The following is a 22109-nucleotide window of genomic DNA, read 5'->3' as shown; positions in this document are numbered from 1 at the left end:
GCCAAGCGTCAAAAGAGTTCAATCTTGTCTTTGTTTAACGGAAATTAAAAGACATGATTTTATGAACTTTCATGTAAATGACGTACTTCATATTCCAGTAACACTTCGAATTGACTGAACTACGATCATCGGAGCTGCGCGGTCAGCCGCAAATCATATTCTCCGTATCATTGCAAATAATTTAGAAGGCGGAGTTCTAACTATTTTCAAAGACGTTTCTACAAGAGTATGAAACAGGAGATATTTATCAAAAATGCTAAAGTGACCCGCTATGAGACATTTCAGGAAGGAAAGAAAGATCGAAGTTATTCTTGGCAACGGTAAGGTCAATATATTTAGCAGTGACTTGGTATAGATTTAAATGAGGCTGAAAAGAATTCATATAGGAATGTTCCGCTCTGAAGAATTTCGGCCACTACTATAAACTCTCCTACAGGGCTCCAAACTCTCTCCATAGCGGCTTCACGCAATGCTATGCAAGAGGAAAGGATGATATCGTAAGGGATATAAAGGCGAGCCGTTGTAAACTTTATTCCTCTCTTTGCTCATACAGCAATCTTACACAATCATACATCCTTTTTCTTACAGACAATCACAATGATGCAATTTCGTTACAAGCTTTGCTTTTTGACCGCATTCATGTTTTATGCTGTCTTGTTTACCGCAAGCATGAGTAATGCTTTGCCGATTGAAGATGTGGACACCCAAGAGAATCCAAGTCAATTCCGACGTGATGTGAGTAACCCCGAGAGATTCAAAGCTGTGAATATAATACTGACTATATTCTCCAACTTGGCAGACCCATGAAATGTTCTTTGATTACCTTGCTGCAACACTCTTCTGAGCATACAAAGTACAAGTGCTCGTTAAGATGGCTCGCAAACAGCCTAATTACGCATTTTCAAGTTTTTCTTCCTTTCACATCGCTTTGCCGCTAGAGATGACGCTTCGAATGCTTCATGCGATGACACAATAGCATCCAGTTCATTCAGATAACCGTGATGACTTTAATGACATATTCATGATCATGACTAAGAAGTGTGCGTGAGGTAAACGCGAGAAGGAAAGAGTTGCACATATTGCAAACATACCTTCAAGCGCCGGCGCCCAAGGAAAGGCGTATGGGCAAACGGCGCTTAAAGTAGAAAGGTACCCCGCTTAAGGTTTAATTGCATGCAGCATCATAAAGTACTTATCACATGATCATACATACATCTCATTCTTACAGCCATCACACCCTCAACAATCACACACACACACATACACATACAATGCTACAGGATACGATAGCTGCCGTTCTGATTATAGGAGTAGTCTGGCTCATCGTTAAACTTGCGTTTGGTATGTATGAAAAGTGGAGCAAGAAAGAGTAGACGAACGGATTACTGACTGTTCCATTGTGAATGCTACCTCCTCTCTCCTCCTCACATCAACAGGAAGCTCAGATTCATCCAGTAGCGCACATACTCGAGCTGTAAACGCATCGCGGCAAGGTCAAGGGCCAGGAAAGGAATCACCTGCTGTGAAAGCATGGCGTGATGCGAGAGGGGATAGAGAAAAGGATCTCAAACAACGAAAACAGGAAATGCTGGAAGCCGCCAGGAGGTGTGTATGGATGAGAGGAGTGGAAGTACTTGACTTAATTCAGTTGACTGATGCTTGCTGTTCACTTTTCGTTTTAACAGGAAATATATGGAAAAAGGCGATACCTCACCCCCAACAGCAGGTCCTTCGGGATCGTCCGGACCTAGCTCAAGTCATGCACCACACAGTCAAGTACTCTCCACCTCATAGAGTCTAGCAGATTGGACCGCTTCTTTTCATCTTATCTTGTACAATTTCCAACATTCGCATATATCAAGCCTATAGAATTTCGCATACATTTGTTGCACTTTTTGCATCTCACTGTGGGTTCTTTTGAGCATTCTCCGAGAGCTCTGGCTCGCTATTCACCCAAGAATGCAAGGTCAGGTGCTCCTTCGACATCTGTCTCCTTCTGATTAAGATAGGCGATGCAGTATAGTTGAAACGTGATGTGTAGTTTTGCATTTTGAGACAGCCTGAAATTCCCGTTTATCAGTTCCACTGCTGCCTTTTTTGCTATGATCTGAAGTACCTGTCGAATAGATAATGATACCCCTGAGCTACATTTCAGAACTCCAATTTCCGTTTGATTGAAATTACATTCAGGGATGATGATTAACCCGAGCCTTAAGATTTGGGCGCTAATACTGCCGCCTCCGCCAAGACTGATTGACTCTTACACCCAACACTTTTTTGTGTACGCGTTGGTTTCATCTCTCCACCAAGTTCAACACCATATCCGACGATAGCCAAGATGATAAGTAGGAATCTACTTCGAGCTGTTGGAAGGCAAGCATGTCTGCCTCATCAGATCGGAGAACAATCATATTTGTACGCTAGAGCAAGAAGGATATCGACAACATGTACAATGTATGCCAACAGTAAAGGACGGCAAGGAGCGAATAATGCAAAAGGTGATATCTCAGCTTCACCTCAAACAACGTCATCATCTTCATCCAGTTCTGCTGCCTCATCCTCTTCTTCTGCTGATACATCTGCGGCTGTAAGAGCGTATGCTGCTTCAGCAAGAGGTAAATCAGTCAGTCCACCTCCATCGGCAATACCCAAAAAGCAAGCAAAAGGGAGTGAGGATGTGAAATCAGATGCTGATTCCTCAACTACAAACAAATCAGATCCAAAGATTGAAGGAGGGGCACAGAAGATGTTCAGGAAAGAGGCTATCAATCCAGATAATCCGGCACCGGATCCAAAAGCGAATGGATCGGCGGCAACATCGAAAGAAGATTCAATTCAGTCAGAAGAAATTCCAAATAATTCTACACAATCATCTGAGAAGAATGAACAGATAAATTTGACAGAAGGCGTCATAATATCATCTAATGGCAGCTCGAAGAGAACCGGACAATCTCAAGGTTTCTTTCCTCCCACAAGTAATGCTTTGAACAGACAGAATTCCTCCGGTTCACAGGATACACATGGCGATGGTGGCTCAGGCGGTCCGCCTGCAATGTCAGAAAGTACGGCAGAATCCAACGAGAAGCCGCCAAGACATTTGATTTTATACCCATTCAATACACATGCTTTCATCAAGCGCTTACAAGAAGCCGGTTTCATGGCAGCATACAGGGTAGAACCCAAAGAAGGAGCTTCCGCCAATCAAGCAGAAACCGCACTTTCTGCCAATAAGCGACATGATCCAGCAGAAGCAATCATGGAATCTTTGCATCAATCTTTGGTAAACCGTGGTCAAGAAGTGGCTGATAGTCATATGAATAAGACTGAGGGAGAGAATCAAGCTTATCTCTTCACTGCTGCTTTGGCCGAACTTCGAACGGAATTGCAAGTTCGTGCAAGGAACGATGCAGCAGCATTGCGTAGCATGGTAACTTTATTACAACGAGAAGTTGATAGTTTGAATCAAAGGATGCGTGAAGATGTTGCAAGTATGAAGCATGACATTCAAGTGGATATGAATAATCGTAAAAGTGAAGCAAAAGAAGAACAAAATACGTTAGATCAAGAAATTCAAGATCTCAATAATCGTTTCACTATTAGCATTAGTGATTTGAAAACCGAAATCGAACAGAGCATCAAATGGGATGCAACAAGACGTGCTCTGACAATCTTCTTTGGTTGTATCGTCATCTTGATCGCCACTCTTGCAGCTGCAGATTATTTGACAAGAGATGAGGTCGAGACAACTGACCAGAGAAAGGCAGGACAACAAGGCAAAGAACAATCCGAGATCAAGTCAAAGACACCGGAAGAGCTTGGCTTGGTTGCTACATACGATGACGAACATGGAAATCGCTATGTCTAATTCATACACAAAACCACCACTTTGTATAACACCACTCATCACACTTTTAGTCTAACAACGCTCTCTCAATTTCACATGATCATCTCAGTAGCACAGTATACCCCTCTTACCTTCTGTGCACTTTTTCATAGAGTTGCAATGCAATCAAGTATACTTGAATGTATCCGATCACACCCGCTCTCACTCATCACCGAAAAGACAGATAATTGTGAATCCTATTTCGTAAAGAGACACAATTTTGCTGTGCAGATCATGTAATACAATGTGCCGTGTGCGTGCGCATATACGAATGATGGCGAACCTTCAAACGATATTTTTTGAGTCATGTATGTTGTGTATGTGTGGTTGAGACGTTTAATCACCTCCAGTACGGGTGTAGATCAATTGACCGTTGTGGTGAATAACACGTTTGATAGAACCATCACGTTCCAAATGACGAATTGCAACACGGGCCAAAGATCCGTTAATCTTAAGACGATCGATCAAAGTTGATTGAGAGATAATCTTGAAAGTTGGAACTTCTTTCAAAATTCGGTCGTACATTGGTTGATCCAAGACAACCATGTTTTGGGACTTGTCCTTAACCTTTCCCTTGGACCACTTCTTTTTCTTAGCACCACCGGCTTTGGCAGCAGCGGCCTGTTGGTTGAGAGGCGAGAGAGTCGATGAGGCGGACAGTGTAAATGGGTGAGGATTGTCGAGTGAAGAGGAAGGCAGAGTTTCAACGTTTGTCAGTATTTCCGTTGCATTCAAGTCTTTCTCATCTTTCATTCCCATCACCATCTTGTATACTTACAATAGCGGACTTCTTTGGTGGCATTTTGACTTGACGACGCTTCTTGACTTGATAGAAAGGTGAAGAGTAGTGAAGGAAAGGAGAATGAATCTGTTGGAAGACCAATTAGTTTAGCAAATCCGTCTAACGCTGGGCGCGAACAGGTAGGCTAGGCTTAGGCAAAAGAGAAGAAGCGCTCGACTGCGCGCACCTAAGTGACAAAAAATCAAAAGCTCTGCCCATGTGCATTAAACGCGCAAATACTATACAGTCTAGAAGCAATACAAAAATTGCAGCTGCGGATGGCTGGGTGAATACAAGGGCGCTCTATTCCGGACTACAACTCAGTTCTAGTTAAAGCCCTTCGCGCGGTTTGTAGGTAGTGACCTGCAATTCAAAGCCATACTTGTGGCAAGATTGATTAGTCAGAAATTGACGAGGACTTTCACACCGTGATGCCATCTAGACCTCTATTTCACATGCCATCAATTTCATAAGATGAAGATTCACTTCAGGATGCTAACAGAGAGCAGAAATATACGATTTTAAAGAAGAATTGTAGGAGTCGTGAATATATCCTAAAATTTAAGTCCAGAATAATGGTTTCACTCTGAAGAACACAAGAGTATGTTCCATATCGTAGTCATAACAGCTCCCATATACATCTAATACACTTTCTAGACATGCAATGCAGCTTCTTCTGTGTGATCTCGGTCACCATTACCAGTTGAAGATATGCATATCATCACGTGCTCGATAGCTTGATCGGTGCAATTTGGGCGTACGCGTAGATGGCCTGCAGTGGGGATGATATGCCTTGCTCAAGCCTGGAAAGGAAGAATCGAACACGGATTAAACGCGCTAAGCTGTTGGCCTGCTCAACATGGGCGTGAGGACAGTAGACTGGGTGGGCTAATGTATAGTTCCACAGACAACAGTAACCAATCACACCTCATAATCTCATCGCCATTTCTATTCAGTGTGTTTCCAGATTGATATAAGCTGGAAAAGCAGGGAAAAGAGACCGCTCAGGAAGAAGCAAAAGACAGGCGATCGATCTTCCATCACAGCAGCATTAAGCAACTGCCCTCACTCATATAAAAACCAAGATGAAGGCAACATCACTACTTCGTCAGGCAACCGGTGCCAATCCAACAACACCATTCTCAGCAGCACACAAAGCATACGTTCAATCATTGTATCGTCGTTATTTACGTAATGAATTGGATTGGTGTATCAGAAGAGATATTTGGCGTGATCGGGCAATCGAAATTCGTACGCAATTCGAACGTAATCGTCATATCGCCAATCCACGTGAATTGGCAAAAGTATTACAAGCTGCTGAAGAAGCTCTAACTGAACGTCGTCATCCTGATCCATACAAGCGTGAGTGTGATTCAAAAAGGGCTGGAGGGCGGGCAAAGCTCGGTGGTGTGACATATGGTCCACTTTCGCTCGCCCATCCTTGCGGGAAGCCCTCGTCCTACAGCATGAACAATTTATACTAACCCTCAGCACTATTCTTCCTATCTCTTCACACAAACAGCACCAGAGGCAGAAGACGGAACAAAATGGTGCGTATATTCGGCGAGGCTTTCACAAATGACGATCACTTATTTACACATTTCTTTCCCCTTTTCTCTTCATTTCCGTCTCAATTATTCAGGGAGCGCAACATTCCGGTATGTATTCATTTGTCGATGAATTTCTCTCCTATCATATGCAGAATTATTGACAATCATTGTTCTTTCCACTCCACTCTAAATAGCCACGCATGTTCACAAAAGCAGAAAAGGACGCAGCACTACATGGCGGACATTAATTTGTTCAGTAGAGATATTCATCAATTTATACACATTCAATCATATACAGGGCTTGCAGGCCCGATTTGAGTGCCTTAATTTTAATTCAGTAACGGAAAGCTTTATCATTCGACTTTTCAGCTTAGCAGTTCTCATTAGGATGATATGATATTGATGATGGTGAATATGATGATATAATGTCAAAAAGAACAACTGTATTATGATAAAACAGCATGAAGAACGATATGAAAACAGAGGAAAGGTAGTGAAGCGAATATTATATGTGAAAAGAACCCCAAATTTTCATCTTTTGTTGTAAATAATAGAAAGGGAAAGAAAATGTGTGATTTTTATAAAGCATCACGCTCTGAACCCATCACGGTTCGATCTGAACCTTCTAATAATTGTCCAAAAAGAGCAAACGCGGATTCTTCGGATCGCAAATGAAGCATATAAATGATTCCTGTTCGACTACCGTTATCGCTCAATTCCACTGCGACACCCACTTTTCCAACACGTTCAACACCGTCTGGCAAAATGATACTTGAGATCAAAGGCGTTGGCTTTTTATCATTTTCAACGACCAATTGCTTAATATCTTCCGGTAAAATGTGATATAACTTCAAACGTGCATTTCCCAATGCTTTCCATTGACCGTGACTTTGTTTAAGGTATAACCTGCATCGCATTTGTGCTGCTACCGTAGACGATTTCGGTCCTCTAGGTCTCGTCGGACTTGAAGGTGGACTGTATTCTTGATCTGTGCTTGCATTTCTTGCTGTACTTTTCAAGAAATCAGAAGGCAACTTTGGCGGTCCAGATGCTGAACTAGAAGCGGATCTCGAACGCATTGGCGGTCTACCATCTCCACTGGATCTGCGTGGACCTGGTGGTCCTCTCTGATTTTGATCATGAAGATCAGGCGCAGAAGGTCTTCTTGACATATCCCTTGGTTGGAAATTTGGCGGCCTGCCTGGCATTTGTGGTCGTCCCAATCCCAAAGGTCCTCCTTGCGGAATATATTGTCCAGGTCTGGGCGGCATTGGTTTTCCAAACATACCATTCGGCGGACCATTTGGTCGGCCGAATGGCATATGCGGATTCATTGGGCGAACACCATACATACCTGGACCAGATTGAGGATTTTGCGGTGGTGATGGTCGAGATTGAGGCGGTCTACCATTCCAACTATCGTTTCCATTGTTCAACAAATGAGGTGGAGGGGGCACATTGGGCATCGGTGGTGCAGAGTGCGGATTAGGGGGAAAGGGGGGTCTACCATTCATCATCGGTCTAGGAGACAAGGCATTTGGAGGTGATGCAAAACCAGAAAGGGGTGGCGAAGCAATCATTCCAGGTTGCATTCCTTGTTGACTTGAAGTAGGAATCAACGGAGGAGGCGAAGGTCTATTCATAGGCTCTGGAGAGCGTGAAAATGCCGAAGAAAGTGCTGGACTGGACGCTGAAGGCAACAGACGTTCTGCACCAGGAGAATGAGATCGTTCATTAAACGGCTTGACGAATGAATTGAATGAATTTCCGCGGTCCAAGCTCGATGCGATCGAATCATGAGGGGAAAAGTTGCCATCCAACATCTTGGTAACATCCCTGATAAGCGTATTCTCATCGCCACTCGCTCTTGCAGTGATTGGTGAATCGTGACTCATTGGTGATCTGGTGACAGAAATGGATGGTGAGACGCCATTGATACCGTTGAGCGGGGGTGCTGAACCTGGCGATGTCAAAGAAGGTGCGAGGCTGGAATTTGCAGCAATTGCATCCGTCTTTACTTTCAATCCCATACTAGCGCCGAACTTTTGACAATCTTCCAACTGTCTAATCCAATCATCCTTCGCTTCTCTAGATTCCGTATTGACAATCAATTTTTCCTTTTTCAAAATCATCAACGTGAAAGCATTTGGCTGATTGCCGTCTTCCAGTACACGCAAATGCTTTCCTGCCAAGGGAGGGTATAGCAGCCACATATCTGCTGGATCATTAGGTCTTTGCGCACGTTCACCAGGTGTCATACGTTCGCAAATGAGGAAAAGATCGGTCAAGAGGAACAAATGCGCTCTCCTCAAAACCAACTCTTGACCTGTACTGGAAGGTGTGAAATAAATCATAACATCAGCAGCTTTGCGTAACTCTCTCTTGAAGGGTATACCTGGAGGGTTCATTCGAAGTTGGCATTTCTTTGGCTTCATCGTAAAGATATCCAATGTTTTTGAAGTGTCCAATCTGACCTCTAAGTCTTCTAGCGAGGCTGTAGATGTAGCACGAGAAGAAGTAGACGAAGATGTTTGAATCCGAGGTGGATCTATTGGTGTAACAATTGTAGGCTGAACAGGCTCTTGCTGCGTAGGATGCACAATGGATGAGAAAGACGGCTTGATCTCCTCTCGTATTATTGATGAGGGAACTGTCGATCGTGAATCTGGCCCGGACATGGAAGTTGATGATGAAATTCTATTCTGTTCAGTGCTTTCTCTTGTATTTTCCGTCGTGTCAGCATCTACAGAGCTGTCGCCGCTTCTTCTGTGCCCTCCTGGAATAGGTCCATCATCGAGAATTGACATGGAAATTCGATTCTTCGATCGTTCTAGTAGATCATCTAATCGTTCATTTGCTCCAACCAATAATTTATGATCACTTCTGCCTTCTTGTGTACTCTTCAAAAGGCGTGAATAGAGCTTCTTGTAATACTTCAATCGTGTTTGTGGCAAACCAAACAATTGATCCAAAGTCCAAACCTGTCCTGGCTTTCGTTTCTTGTCGGAATAAATGACAGGTGTGCCATCAGCTTGAGCAGATTCAGAAGCGGCTTCTAGTAAACCGGGCAACTTTGCGTTTCCCTGAACAGTAGGCCAACTGTCGAAATCTGTGAAATAATTATCGCAATACCGTTGATAAGGTGATTCCATATCATCCACCCAACGCATCAACAAATCACCCAGAGCACGCGGAGAAGATGGATTGGGACCGATCTCTTTGAGCGATTTGAGAAAAGATCTATTGATGCGATAAATTGATTCCACATTGCGAAACATTGTGTCTAATTCGGCTGGCGGAAAGTTGGACCTGCTCCATGCACTTGCTACCTTTTTGATAATCTTTCCCAATTCGGATACGTATGCTGTTTCTGTTTCGATCAAATCAACTAGAGGGTTGGCTTTCTTGGACTTTTCCTGTGCAGAGGCATCATCTTCTCCAGCCGCTCCGCCGTTCATGGATGTCATGTTGGGCGAAGGTCCATCGTGCAATTCATAACCTGGTCGTCCAAATCGACTACTTGAACTGGCAAGGGAGGATGTCCCTCCCATACCGTTCGAGCTACCTGCGCTTGTCATGACTACAGACATGTCCAATCGGGTTTATGTAGAAACTTTGTGCTGGATGGGGAAATTGAAAACAAAAGGCAATTGCTGATACGACTGATGATGCGATCGAAAGTGAGAAATGAATTTGAATAGATGTTTTGAATGATTTGCAGTTCAGGATAGTATACACACCATCAGTTGCTTACTTGATTTGCCGATTCGAAGAAAGAAAGACGAACAAAAGTTGAACAAAAGGAAGATCCGATTGAAGACGTGAGGAGGAGTGAATGAATGCGTCGGTGACAATCGAACCGAATATGGGATCACAATGCAACAATGCGGCCAGCGCAGATCAAAAGACGAGGCTGACAGAAAAGAGTTGGATAAGAGATAAAGTAACCCCTCCTCCCTCTTTGAGATAATTTTGCTTAAAGTAATAACCCTTTCTTTTGACCTTTACACGTTCTTAAACCCCTCTTGAAATTCATCGATCGCTCTCCCTTAATTTGACTTTGGAGCAATGAATAGAATGTCGAAATGAAATGAAAGATGAGGTTGACTTGACGGAACTTTCTTTGTTGAAGGTAGTCGGAGTGATTACAAAAAAACAGAAAAGTTAGAGATTCACAAATCCTGTTTCCGATCGTGCAAAATAGAATGGTGTATTATAGAGTAAGCGTGTGCGTACGTGCGTGGGTGGGTTTTAAGCCTGCATTCATACAAACACAAGCGCGAGTACTAAAGGGAGGGAGGGAAAGCACACGCACGCGCCTAAAAGTGATGAATAAGAAAGGCATGCGGAGCGGCGAAGTGAACCCACTAAAGTGCATATGACTGAAACTCGCTCTCTCTTTACGCGTCGAAGAATGTCAGTCAATTTCCCCTAAGAAAAAAATAAAAACTAAAAAAAGAGCTCATATTTAGCCGTGCGGGCATTAAAACCGCTCAAAAAAATAATACACAGCATAGAAAGTTCTTCTTATTTTTATGACAGGCTTGCCGCCTAACGCCATGGAGAAAGGGCTTATGAACAGAAGGTAAAATAGAAAAACAGTTATCTCAAAATTATAATTTATAGCGGTTTGCTCCCCTGTCGAAAAATAATCAGCCCAATCATTTTGTACACTCTGCTCTCACCTCTTTCCCGCGATAAAGAAAGACGATCCGAATCTGAAAATGAGAAGGTCTGATTGATGATTTATTGAATTGATGAACAACATCTCGCTTGGATCTGGGAATACATACATACACTAACAAAAAAGGGGACATCTTCTGTACCGTTGTTGGCGTGATCGGCAAGGATCAATGAGTAAAGAACAAATAACCTGCATATTTTAGCGTATCAATCGATTGCACCTCTCATTTTTGCTTTCTTAGAACAGGCACACTCACACTCACACACACACAATGGATCAATGTGATGTAATTATTGTATGCAGCCGTTTCGAAGAATGTTGAAAAAGGACATTGCAACGGAAGGGGCTCTCCTCAATGAGAAAGAGAGACATTGCTGATGACGTTTGATGTCAAATGTCATTTCCATTCGCTTCGGCCTTCGGCACTTTGCATGCTATGTTTGTCTTTTAAGAACGATTGATGAAGGGTTTCTTATTACGCCGCCTAAAGAAGATGATCAACAAATATCGCCGATCTTGAGAACGGAAGTTAGATATGGGACAATGCTCCGGATAAATGCTGTCATATCACCATTGTGATCAACCCGATTAGCAAAGATCTTGAGATGACGAATCTGTCAAATGATTACAAACATTTGATGAAATGATGCCAATTGCATGCAGGAGAGGATATGGATGACCATTGCATCATGTCCTCAAATGATAGGATTGTTGTATGCTGTACCATTAGCATGTACCCGACCGCTAAATAATAGCCTTACTTGCTTGCGTGTACAGTTTACCTTGCGCTAGATTGAGTGAATGATGTTATATCATTCGCCCTTGCATAATGGGATATCGTGAGAGTCATCAACGCTTGTAAGTGATTGCAATCTTTTGAATTGGATACATCACATGATCCGTCACTCTATCTCCATTCAATCGAGTTATTCTTAGCAATGGAGTATGTATGATGTATGTTGATCGACAGATTAAATGTCCACTGATAGTCGGCGCGATACCGCCGCGGCTTCTAGCTTTGTTTTGTTTAGTCCCGCGCCAAGCAATACAAATGACGCAAAAGGTAGACCCCGCTTAGTGGTATGCGGGAAGGCAGTGTAAAATGAACGGCGTGCCTGGCAGAAAGAACATCATTCATTGCAATTTCATTTTCTACAATCCATCTTCTTGTACATCATCAAATGATATCAAATTAATATCTAGGTCGATCAATGGCAGGACAGGCAGTATAATGATGACAACCATTTCACAGCATGTGTTGCTGTTAGTAGCATTCACTTGCCTGCTTTGTGTCCATGTCACTTTCGGCAAACCTTCTCAACCACCTTCGTATTTCGGCGAGAACAGCAAGCAGGCGAATCGAGTACCTCTGACTGCACCGCGTCATCCCAACATCAACAATGAGGACCATATAGCATTCATGCAAAAGAGGTATACGAAAGAACATAATGTCAAAAGGGCAGACTCGGTAAGCAATTCTAACTCTAGTGCCACAAATGCCAACGATAAAGCACAAACATTAGGATATCTTGGCTATGCATACTATGCACCCTTGAATGTATCCAAAACCAATCCTCAATCACTTTTTGTTCAATTGGATACAGGTTCGGCGGATTTATGGATCGTTTCTAGTTCTTGTCAATCAGAACAATGTCAAACTGATACAGTTCTCAAATTCGATGAGAGTAAAAGTGACTCTTTTCGTTGGGTGGAAATCGATCAAACATCTACAGCCGGACAAAAGAATGTTACCGTGTCCGCTCAAGGTGCTCAGGCTACTGGAACTTCGTCAAGCTCATCGTCTGGCATTGGCAATTCGAACGATAATCAAAAACGCAAAGTAAGCTTACCAAAGATATTGGCTGTACAACAACCAGACACAGGAAGAGAGGTACCTTTTGATGTGGTTTACGATGACAATACCGCTGCAACAGGAGCATTGGCAACCGATCAAGTTATGTTGGCAAATCTGGCCTCACCAGATCAAATGTTTGGATTGGTGAATAGTACAAATGTGACCTTGCAAACGCAAGGCATTTCTGGTGTTTTGGGAATGGGATTCCCTCGAGGCAGTGCAATCGCACGTAGTTTGGTCGGCCAAGATGTCAATACAAGCACGTCACCCGTATTAACAAATATCTTGAGCAATTCCAGTAACTCTTATCCTCTCTTCACCCTTCTATTGAATCAAACAGGAGGTATATTGACTCTGGGAGCAGCCGATCCTGAAATTTTGACCAACGAAGAAGAACGTGGTCAGGTTGAATGGCATGATGTTGTACCTTTCCCATCAGGCAATACGGCAAGACCGGCAAATGCTAGTGTCAATACAGATGCAGAAGCTTTGGGTTCCTATTTGTATTGGGCTTTACGTCTTTCTGCAATTGGTTTCAACGGCAACGGCGTCAATATCACACCTACGTACCAAGAAGTTGGAAAGACTCCTTTGGCTTTGATCGATAGTGGTGCTCCGGGTATTGTTGGCCCGCCAGGTCAAGTTGATGCCTTATTCGGCCAAATTGATGGCGCACGACATGTTGGATCAGGAAGATATGTGGTTCCATGTACGACACAACAAAGCATGTTTTTCTCGTTTGGTGGCAGAAACTATACATTATTGCCAACGGATTACATGATCGGTCGTGCAACTGGAAATCCATATTTGTGTCTTGCATGGCCGGCTGCAAGTGAAGCAAGTCCTGATGGAGTTGATTGGGTGTTGGGTCAACCGTTCTTGCGTTCGCAGTATTCTTTATATTCTCTCGGGATCGCAAATCGTGAAGCACCAAAAATCGGACTTTACCCTTTACGTTCTTCTGCTGATTCAACAAATCCTGCTGAAGTTTTCCAAGCACAACCAACAGCAAATATATCCGCCTATCTTTCCATGCAAACACCTATTGCGACCACTTTGCCAAACTCTCTCGTTCCTTTGAGTACGGCTTTAACAACGCCTCAATATGTCTTTATCAATGCTACCAGTACACCTTCTATCGGCCTTCTTCCAACGGCAGCCTCAAACGCAGGTAATGGACTTTCTTCTTTTTCACCCATCTTGACAGCCACAACGGACGATTCACAAGTTCCAGTTCTTTCTGATCCATTTAGCAATTTACCCGTTCCATCTAATCCTGCCGAACGTGCAAGCGATACAGCCATCAGCCTTCATTCAAACACAATATCCTTCTGTAGGCTTGTCACTGCTTTTGCCGCAATTATGGCATCTGTATTTTTATTTTAAATTCGTTATTCATTTTTGTATTAATTTGATTAAACTTTATTGTGTTTTGATGACGATGATTGTGTTTATTTTACAGTGCTTCAATGTTGTTGCTATAGTGAGTTTTCGAATACTAATTACTCGACTTTGCGCTTCTTTTATAAACATGTATATGTGCGCAGCTTTTTGCTTCATCATTATTGTTTGTTGTGTGTATTAGGTTGTTTTCTTCTTAGCTTTTTGAAGCATCTCCGCGAAAGAACATATCTTCATACTTTTGTGAAAGTCGAACGTAACTTTTGTTTTCACGAACGAACAAATGAACAAAACCTTTTTGTTCTGCTTCTTTAAACAAATCTGAAAAGCTACTAAATCCATTCTTTTGCAACCATGCTGCTGGCGTTGGCGGTTGTTTAGATTCCCCTGCCTTCTTTCCATCTTCATCCATCATTCCAGTCGCTACTTTCAATTGAACAGGTTCCGTTCCTGCTTTGAGAATATCTTTCTGTTCTTGTCCAGTAAGGTCCTTTGCTTTTGCAATGGCTTCTTTCCTAATCGAAACTAGTATTTCGATCAGCGTCTTAAACTTTTGTCGATCAGCAGACGTGCTTGGAATCGTGTTGAATTGTGCTGATGGCTGTTCAACGATTGGACGAACATGATCTTCTTTCTCGTCCTTCTTCGGCTCTCGAGTTGGTTTAGTAGGTGAATGTTTGGGACCCGTGGGAACAGCACTTGTTTCTTGCTGTGCAGCATTATCGTTCGTCTTTCCGTGAGTCGAATAATGTCCTTTCTGGAAGCCCAAATGTTTTCCTGAATCGGCACCTTTTGTCAATCGGTCATGAAGACGGACATATCTGTACTCATGATCCCGTGTGTCGATGATTGTAACAATCTTTTCTTCGATAGCTACTTGCAAGTACCCTTTGAATTGACGCCAAGATTGAACGCTCCTTCCTAATTTATGATGCTTACTGACCGACATGTGCACTTGGTTCTCCGGAACTGAAAAATCGCCTTCTAATCGTCTTGTCAACATAAAGTTGACTAAGGGGAAGAAAGACACATTGATCATCTCATTGGATGGTTGATGTGCAAAGTAGGACGAAGGCAATTTGAATGGATCGTATGAACGATCTTTTGAGATATCCTGAGCGCTGCTTTTCGAGGGTGAAGGCAATGCTACGTTCTTCGAATCGTTCTCTTGCTTGTTGCCCGATAAAAGATTGGTTAATCGATTAGGCTTACTCTCTGGAGCTGGAATATTAGCCGTATCCAACATTCGAGCAGAAGGATTGCTAGGCATGATAAGACCGGTATGCATTGTTGCGAAATTTGGATGCATTTCCACTACAGGGCCATTATCACCAGGTGCCAAACGTGCTACCTTTGCCTTGAATGCTGTCTTGATATAATGATCGAACGTCTTGACGCCTGCGGCTTTGTATGGATCAAATTGACCTCTTTCTGCGATTGCGTCTAAGGCATCGGAAATGGAGCGAGCACTTGGCTCTTTCGTTGCGGGCAAGCCAGCTTTGAGTGATTTATACGCTTCGATAAGAGGGAAGAAAGGTTCAATTTTTCCATCTTCGGTTTCCACCACAGCTCCAGGATTGATGATGACTTGGTCTGGAATGAATGAACGTGCGTCTGTTTCGATGTTTTTGCGTAATGCAATCCATTCGAAACCAGTTTGCACACCCGATCCAAGAACAACGATACCTGCTGCAGAAGCAATCTGTGTGTATTCCGTCCAACCACTTGCTTGAGCCTTGTCAAACACTTTAGGATCAAGAGCGCGCAAACGAGGGCTGACTTTCGAGCGTAATGGTCGCTTGTCTCCCTCTTCGCTCATCGTTTCGAGAATAGTCACCAAAGGTTGGAAGACTGGCGGGATATTATTTGCCGTATCTTGTGGTTTAATTGGGCGAGGTGGGGATTGGGTAGAAGGATGGCTAGTCTGTACACCTACAGCCGTACCTCCGTTCGCCTGACTCTTTGCCACATTATTCGATGAATTGTATGGACGACCACTTGCATCATATTCGATTCCCAACACATCTTGCCTCCAACGAAGCTTGTATGTTGCACTAGCTTCCAAAATTGGCGAAGCACCAATCGGAGGTGTGATGAGCAGGATATCATAACCTCTGTTTCGTAGAATTCCAAGAGGATAGGCGAAGTCTCTATCACCTGATAGCAGGACGATCAATGCTGGCGGTCTTCGATCGATAGCATACGAGAGAAGATCAGCGATCATCATCTTATCTGCCACATCTTTCCTTCCACTTTTGGGCGTATCAATCAAGCTTACACCACTACCCTGTAATTCACTTCGAAGTTGAATTTGTCCTGCACCTCCTTCTGCAACTTCCAAGTATGCCTTGAAGCTGGTAATCATCCCAATCTTGTTACGATCAGGTCCGGCAGATTGAGCAGCTCTACGAATCTTTGTGGCAACTTCTTGTCCAGATGCACCAGAATTAGGAGAACAATTATCCATATCCCAAAAGATTGCAATAGGTGTCTTTGTGAATCCTGAAGATACCTGCTCACTACTTGTACCTCCACGTGTATCGTTGTAATCTGTTTGAGTGGTATATACAGAGCTCATGCTATTCGACCTGCTCTCATCTTTTTGATGTGAGAAGCCATTGCTAGGCCTACTGATTTCTTGACTGTTGGTATCGATTACACCATCATACTTTTTCTTGGAAGGCGAAGCAGATGTTTTACCAGCACCTTGTTTCTTTTGATATTTCTCGTCTTTTTCCGGTAACCTTGGTGGAATTTTGTCATCTTTGCTGCTGTTGTTGCTGTTGGTTAATGATTTGTAGGATAAAAATACACTTGCCGCTGCCAAACAAGCCAAAGATGCATTTCGAACGGCAGGCGATGCAAGTAGGTTTGCTACACCACCACCAAAGCCGTCCGTACCACCTTCCATCTCGCTCGCTATGAAAAAAACTTCTCGAATCCGACCAGTTGAACTAATAAAGAGGAATCACCATTAACTTGCTTTCTTTGCTTTTAGATGAAAGGGAAGAAGGAGGGAGTGAATGAAGTTGTGATTTCTTTGCGTTGTCCATCAAGTATTAATCATTCCATTTCATGCGTAATTAAAAGAGTGAAGACTGACAAAGTGACTTTCATTCCTTACCCTAAGCAAAAAGACCGCGTGCTTTTATGTGGTCGGTCCGAATTAACACTTTTCTTCTCGTGCTTAAAATACGCGTTTCTATTCATATGAATAACAACATTGTGTGGAGTAATTCAACGCCCATGCAGCCATGACTAAACGGATGCATTAACAATCATCAATTCATCATCAAAAATAGGAAAGATTTGATTAGTGGTCAGGTATCAATACATGTTAAAAAAAGAAGGTTAGATGGAAAAGGATATTGTCATTGTTCATTGTCCTTTCCTCCGATTTCCCGTTTGAGAAGAGGATGCCTTCAATTGAGAAGAAACAGCAGAAGGATTTGCTTCGGTAGAGGATAATTGTACGTTGTTCTTCTTTGAGTGTTCTTCCTGTACATCGATCTCTTCATCACTTTCTTCGTCACTTCGGGTATCAGCAGCACCTTGTCCAGTCACCACCCTATATGCCACACGAATGATCATCACAAGCCATATGCATAATATAACTTGTAATATGCAAAGCAGAATGACAAGACTTAGAGCGTTATATGTTCTAAAGCCCCAATAATCTTTCATCGTAGCACCTGGAATTTCGGGTAACTTTGCTCGTGCGGTGGCGATGCAAGAATACAATGCTCGATTGTAAAGCACATGTCGTGTGAAAATCCAGCCAAGCATGAACAATCCAAAAAAGACGTCACATAACGTCTGCTGTCCTGCATAACGAAGGCATTTTGCTGTGGATAAAAGGATATCGCAAGGGTCCATCAAAATCAAAATCACATTTCCCATTGGTGTGAAATGCGAGACGTATGAGCCCAATAAAAGCAGAATTGTTACTATATGATGGCTAAGCATTTGCCAATGATCGTTCCTTCGATCTTCCACATTGATAACAATCACTTGCTGAACCCAGAACGATGTCTGCAATAGATAGTAGAATTTACTCAATCCGCTCATCTGTTTGAAAGGCCATTCAGTCCATAGAGCAAGCTCGCTGGTCCAATATGGTTCTTGAGATGCCACATACAGACTCAATGTCAAGCTAAAGATACCCCAAAGAGAAACCCAGGCTTGCTCAGCAAATCTTGTGCATGTCCTTCTCTTCTGTCTTTCGCCGGCCAGTTGTGCCGCTCTGGATCTCTGCTCTTTCGCTTCTGGTACGCAATAAAATGCAATTGGCATCAAAACGTAACGAACCACCAATGCACGCAAAACGGTAAAGACAAAGATCCCAGTCAATACAAAGAATACGTCCTTGAATCCCTTTTCGTACTTCCTGTTCCAAAAACTTGGTTCTTGATCTGCTTGCGACAGCCAGCTGTTCCATGGATAACGATCGAAGTATGTTTGACGATAATGAAGATCATCTGGCAAGAAAGAAGATCCGAAATTGTTGTAAGTCTTTTCTTCCCGTACTTCGTATGAAAGCCCTAAGCAGGCCCTGGTGAGATTGTGTAAAGCTGTGAGAGGATGTCCGAAGCCGACAGCATCGCTTCGGAATGGACCAGCATATCCTGTGGTTGTCCAGTAAGAATCATGGGGAGAAGCACTGAATTTGGAATTTCTCGAAGCATTTGGTAATTCTGTTGCAAAAGGTGCCAAGATTGGCAAATGGCGTGCCCAGGTCGGAAGCAATGTTTGAATGCTATGTGGTAGATGCGTTGATAGATGAGGTAAAGAGAATGATGATGTTCCGCTTAATGCGTGTGCTACTAGAACTGCAAGTAAAGCGTAAAGCGGTATCTGAATTTGTCGATCGAGCGATTGATCAGCACGAATCTCTTTCAAGCTCCTATTGTCGTGTACTTTGTTATTCTTGGTATATGACATCTTTCCATTTGATCTAATCCGATCTTCTGAATATGTCCGCCTTGCCATTATGAATGACTTTGTGCGTTTGACTTTAAGACTGTATGAAAGTGGTGTCCATTCGAGAAGTATGATCAGATGCAAAGCTCTTTGCTATGCTGATTGAATGAATTGAGGTGTGGGGTGTTGTAACAAAAAGAAAGAAAGGTATCAATTATTCTCCTAACAAATGTTCATTTGATTTCTTTTATGACAAGATTCCGATTTGCTGGTGCGAACATGAATACAAAAGGCGCGTTCGTACGGTTGATACGCCGAATGTTGTCTCCGTGCATATATTCACTTTCCTTCTTGCAGTTTAAATTAGAGTTTTAGGCACTTGAGGACTCAACACAGCATATGCCTTAGGCGTGCAGATCAAAAAGATAATTTACAAAATTTCACTGGGGCTTGGGTTATCTTTTCTTTGCTGGCTACTGCATGCATCATCTCCTATTGTATCCAATTCATACTTGACTATAGAGCGGTACCTTAACATGACTCTAGAGACAAGTTGGTCATCATGCTCATTGATGATCGAGTCTCAGCCATGCAACATCACAACAATTATCCACACTATTCAAGCCTTGTGATCTTATGAGTATTGGAAGTCATTACACGTGTTGGTAATTGCTGCCGATCTGAATGTTCTAATCTTAGTCTAATGAAGGGCTCATACGCTCAAACGCGCCTGCAGCTTAAAGAGTTAAAACGCGCTAAAGGATAAGATTAATTGCGAGGAACACTTTGAACCAATTGATTGCACGTGATATAGACTTCACTCTGCGGTGAAACTGCTCACTGGGCGGGCGCAGCGTAAGAGTATTGCTTGACCAGAACAGACTTCTTCTAAAACCGCGCATACTGTATTGAATTGTAGTGATCACTTCCTTTCTCTTCTCCTCACGCACGTTTTGGTATCTCATCTCCACCCTCCAAAACAAATCACAATCATGAGCAAGAGCCCAGCTATTCTCAACGCCACAGAGGACGATATGTCCCTCTTGTTGGCCGCTTCTTCCCACATCGGTACAAAGAACTGCGAAAAAGCAATGGAACCTTACGTTTTCAAACGTCGCCCTGACGGTATTCACCTTTTGAACTTGCAAAAGACTTGGGAAAAGCTCGTCTTTGCTGCACGTATCTTGGCCGCCATCGAAAACCCAGCAGATGTTTGTGTTATCTCTGGTCGTTTGTACGGTCAACGTGCCGTTTTGAAATACGGTGCTAACACTGGTGCAACAGCCATTGCCGGTCGTTTCACTCCAGGTTCATTCACCAACTATATCACCCGCTCTTACAAGGAACCCCGTGTGATCGTCGTTACCGACCCTCGCGTTGATCACCAAGCCATCCGCGAAGCCAGCTACGTCAACATTCCAGTCATCGCCTTCTGCGACACTGATGCTCCTTTGCGTCACGTTGATGTTGCTATCCCATGCAACAACAAGACCAAGCACTCTATCGGTTTGATGTGGTGGCTCTTGTGCCGTGAAGTTTTGCGCTTGCGCGGAACTGTCCCACGTACACCTGACGGATGGGGTGTTATGGTTGATATGTTCTTCTACCGTGACCCTGAAGAGGTTGAACGTGAAGCAGCTGACGCATTGGCACAAAAGCAAGCTCAAGCCAACGCTGTCGCTAACCAAGAAGGTGGTGCCACAGCTGATGCACAAAACAACATTGACTTCGCCGTTCAAGGTACCGGAGCTGCTGGATCCATCAACCCAGGATTGGCTGCTAACATCCCAACTGGTGAAAATGTTGACTGGAGCGCTGACGGCCAAGCTGTTCAAGACTGGGCTGCTGACGGTGGACCAAACTGGGAAGCTGGTGCACCAGCTGAAGGTGTTGCTGGATCCGCACAACAACCCAGCTCTTCATGGGATTAAAGGGATGGGCCTTTTGTAATGGAAGAAGCCTGATGATTTTGTATGAGGAGAACATACAAACATTTGTACACTTTATACACATCATTTGTACGAGTAGCCAACCGTCGTCTGGCCTCTATCGTTCGGCTCTCTTGTAGAGAATGTTTGTTTTGGTTATCCCCAAGGGATGATTATTAAACATGCGCTAGAGTCCCATAACCCGAAAGCCCCACTACCATCATCTTTCAAAATATAATGCGATTGCATCTCATTCTGTGTTTTATATATCGTGATTTGTGTGAGAGATAGAATTGTGAGATAGTGATCCTGAGAGACCGTAGAGATCAAAGGTGCGGGAGGCGCGTTACTCAGTTCCCCAGGCACACAACTGGCATCAACAGCAAGCACAGCATACTGCGTTGGCGCGTGCACAATAACGCATCCAGATCATCTCCTTCCCCAACCAACTCTCACAATCTCCACCATCACCTACTTCGAAAGGAGAATACACCTCTCGTCCAACATGAGTAACTCACTACGACCATACCTACAATGTGTTCGATCTACATTGACGGCAGCATTAACGTTGGACAATTTTGCATCACAAAATGTGGAAAGACATAATAAACCTGAAGTTGAATCGGCAGCATCAAAAGAAGTTTTACTAACACCGGTAATAATTTCAAGAAATGAAAATGAAAGAGTTTTAATTGAAAGTAGTGTGAATAGCGTTCGTCTTTCTATCAAAATCAAACAAGCCGATGAAATCGAACGTATCCTTGCACATAAATTCACAAGATTTTTAATGCAACGTGCAGAAGCTTTTGTTATCCTAAGAAGGAAACCGGTAAAAGGATACGATATCTCATTCTTGATTACAAATTTCCATAGTGAAACAATGTTGAAACATAAATTGGTCGATTTCATTATCCAGTTCATGGAAGAGGTCGATAAGGAGATCTCAGAGATGAAACTTTCGCTCAATGCGCGGGCCCGTATCGTAGCAGAAAGCTATCTAGGAACGGTGAGCAGCTAGCAAATGGGATGCACTTCCGTTCACTTTCATACTGACACTATCTCCAACTCTTTCTCTGACACAGTTCGCATGAGGACAACTTCGAATCG

At 43.2% G+C, this 22109-nt stretch overlaps 11 protein-coding genes across 11 annotated transcripts; 7 read left to right on the top strand and 4 right to left on the bottom strand.

Moving 5' to 3' along the window:
* Positions 1-550: 550 nt before the first annotated feature.
* Positions 551-1098, top strand: FA14DRAFT_161267 (uncharacterized protein). The gene has a single exon (XM_025499038.1). The coding sequence runs from the start codon at positions 598-600 to the stop codon at positions 805-807; it is 210 nt and encodes a 69-aa protein (XP_025353685.1). The 5' UTR covers positions 551-597; the 3' UTR covers positions 808-1098.
* Positions 1099-1246: 148 nt separating this feature from the next.
* Positions 1247-1890, top strand: FA14DRAFT_161266 (uncharacterized protein). Its single transcript, XM_025499037.1, has 3 exons — positions 1247-1341; positions 1437-1605; positions 1686-1890. The coding sequence occupies exons 1-3, from the start codon at positions 1272-1274 to the stop codon at positions 1792-1794; spliced, it is 348 nt and encodes a 115-aa protein (XP_025353684.1). The 5' UTR covers positions 1247-1271; the 3' UTR covers positions 1795-1890.
* Positions 1891-2452: 562 nt separating this feature from the next.
* FA14DRAFT_156078 (uncharacterized protein) lies at positions 2453-3865 on the top strand (the record flags this gene model as incomplete). Its single annotated transcript, XM_025497803.1, has 1 exon — positions 2453-3865. The coding sequence occupies one exon, from the start codon at positions 2453-2455 to the stop codon at positions 3863-3865; it is 1413 nt and encodes a 470-aa protein (XP_025353683.1).
* Positions 3866-4219: 354 nt separating this feature from the next.
* Positions 4220-4685, bottom strand: FA14DRAFT_124478 (ribosomal protein S25; the record flags this gene model as incomplete). Its single annotated transcript, XM_025496646.1, has 2 exons — positions 4220-4504; positions 4662-4685. The coding sequence occupies 2 exons, from the start codon at positions 4683-4685 to the stop codon at positions 4220-4222; spliced, it is 309 nt and encodes a 102-aa protein (XP_025353682.1).
* A 952-nt stretch (positions 4686-5637) lies between these two features.
* FA14DRAFT_190534 (uncharacterized protein) lies at positions 5638-6494 on the top strand. Its single transcript, XM_025501799.1, has 4 exons — positions 5638-6026; positions 6187-6214; positions 6307-6322; positions 6409-6494. Exons 1-4 carry the CDS (start codon positions 5750-5752, stop codon positions 6460-6462), a joined length of 375 nt encoding a protein of 124 aa, XP_025353681.1. The 5' UTR covers positions 5638-5749; the 3' UTR covers positions 6463-6494.
* A 298-nt stretch (positions 6495-6792) lies between these two features.
* FA14DRAFT_164887 (uncharacterized protein) lies at positions 6793-9792 on the bottom strand (the record flags this gene model as incomplete). The annotated part of the gene is made up of 3 exons (XM_025499915.1): positions 6793-7862; positions 8247-9713; positions 9735-9792. The coding sequence occupies 3 exons, from the start codon at positions 9790-9792 to the stop codon at positions 6793-6795; spliced, it is 2595 nt and encodes an 864-aa protein (XP_025353680.1).
* Positions 9793-12072: 2280 nt separating this feature from the next.
* Positions 12073-14191, top strand: FA14DRAFT_161263 (acid protease). The gene has a single exon (XM_025499036.1). The coding sequence runs from the start codon at positions 12130-12132 to the stop codon at positions 14137-14139; it is 2010 nt and encodes a 669-aa protein (XP_025353679.1). The 5' UTR covers positions 12073-12129; the 3' UTR covers positions 14140-14191.
* A 53-nt stretch (positions 14192-14244) lies between these two features.
* Positions 14245-17251, bottom strand: FA14DRAFT_61589 (uncharacterized protein). The gene has a single exon (XM_025502566.1). It carries the CDS (start codon positions 17063-17065, stop codon positions 14351-14353), a length of 2715 nt encoding a protein of 904 aa, XP_025353678.1. The 5' UTR covers positions 17066-17251; the 3' UTR covers positions 14245-14350.
* Positions 17252-17649: 398 nt separating this feature from the next.
* On the bottom strand, positions 17650-19038 carry FA14DRAFT_106850 (longevity assurance proteins LAG1/LAC1; the record flags this gene model as incomplete). Its single annotated transcript, XM_025495786.1, has 1 exon — positions 17650-19038. A coding segment is annotated over one exon (1389 nt), but the record flags the coding sequence as incomplete, so codon positions are not given.
* An 869-nt stretch (positions 19039-19907) lies between these two features.
* On the top strand, positions 19908-21262 carry FA14DRAFT_161262 (40S ribosomal protein S0). Its single transcript, XM_025499035.1, has one exon. It carries the CDS (start codon positions 20067-20069, stop codon positions 21003-21005), a length of 939 nt encoding a protein of 312 aa, XP_025353676.1. The 5' UTR covers positions 19908-20066; the 3' UTR covers positions 21006-21262.
* A 245-nt stretch (positions 21263-21507) lies between these two features.
* FA14DRAFT_180022 (putative ARP2/3 complex 20 kDa subunit) lies at positions 21508-22093 on the top strand (the record flags this gene model as incomplete). Its single annotated transcript, XM_025500979.1, has 2 exons — positions 21508-22008; positions 22085-22093. The coding sequence occupies 2 exons, from the start codon at positions 21508-21510 to the stop codon at positions 22091-22093; spliced, it is 510 nt and encodes a 169-aa protein (XP_025353675.1).
* Positions 22094-22109: the final 16 nt, after the last annotated feature.

This window comes from Meira miltonrushii (genome assembly GCF_003144205.1).
Source record: "Meira miltonrushii strain MCA 3882 unplaced genomic scaffold FA14scaffold_3, whole genome shotgun sequence".
In the NCBI taxonomy this organism is placed as follows: domain Eukaryota; kingdom Fungi; phylum Basidiomycota; class Exobasidiomycetes; order Exobasidiales; family Brachybasidiaceae; genus Meira; species Meira miltonrushii.
Note: the sequence above shows the minus strand (reverse complement) of the source record. Positions and strands in the feature narration are given on the sequence as shown.

What these genes read in the sequence shown, in the direction of transcription:
- FA14DRAFT_161267 (XM_025499038.1), top strand. Translation starts at nt 598, where the DNA reads ATGATGCAATTTCGTTACAAGCTTTGCTTTTTGACCGCATTCATGTTT.
- FA14DRAFT_161266 (XM_025499037.1), top strand. Translation starts at nt 1,272, where the DNA reads ATGCTACAGGATACGATAGCTGCCGTTCTGATTATAGGAGTAGTCTGG. An exon ending in CATCGTTAAACTTGCGTTTG is followed by an intron (nt 1,342 to 1,436) that starts GTATGTATGAAA and finishes TCACATCAACAG; the next exon opens with GAAGCTCAGATTCATCCAGT. An exon ending in ATGCTGGAAGCCGCCAGGAG is followed by an intron (nt 1,606 to 1,685) that starts GTGTGTATGGAT and finishes TCGTTTTAACAG; the next exon opens with GAAATATATGGAAAAAGGCG.
- FA14DRAFT_190534 (XM_025501799.1), top strand. Translation starts at nt 5,750, where the DNA reads ATGAAGGCAACATCACTACTTCGTCAGGCAACCGGTGCCAATCCAACA. An exon ending in TCATCCTGATCCATACAAGC is followed by an intron (nt 6,027 to 6,186) that starts GTGAGTGTGATT and finishes TCACACAAACAG; the next exon opens with CACCAGAGGCAGAAGACGGA.
- FA14DRAFT_161263 (XM_025499036.1), top strand. Translation starts at nt 12,130, where the DNA reads ATGATGACAACCATTTCACAGCATGTGTTGCTGTTAGTAGCATTCACT.
- FA14DRAFT_61589 (XM_025502566.1), bottom strand. Translation starts at nt 17,065, where the DNA reads ATGGAAGGTGGTACGGACGGCTTTGGTGGTGGTGTAGCAAACCTACTT.
- FA14DRAFT_161262 (XM_025499035.1), top strand. Translation starts at nt 20,067, where the DNA reads ATGAGCAAGAGCCCAGCTATTCTCAACGCCACAGAGGACGATATGTCC.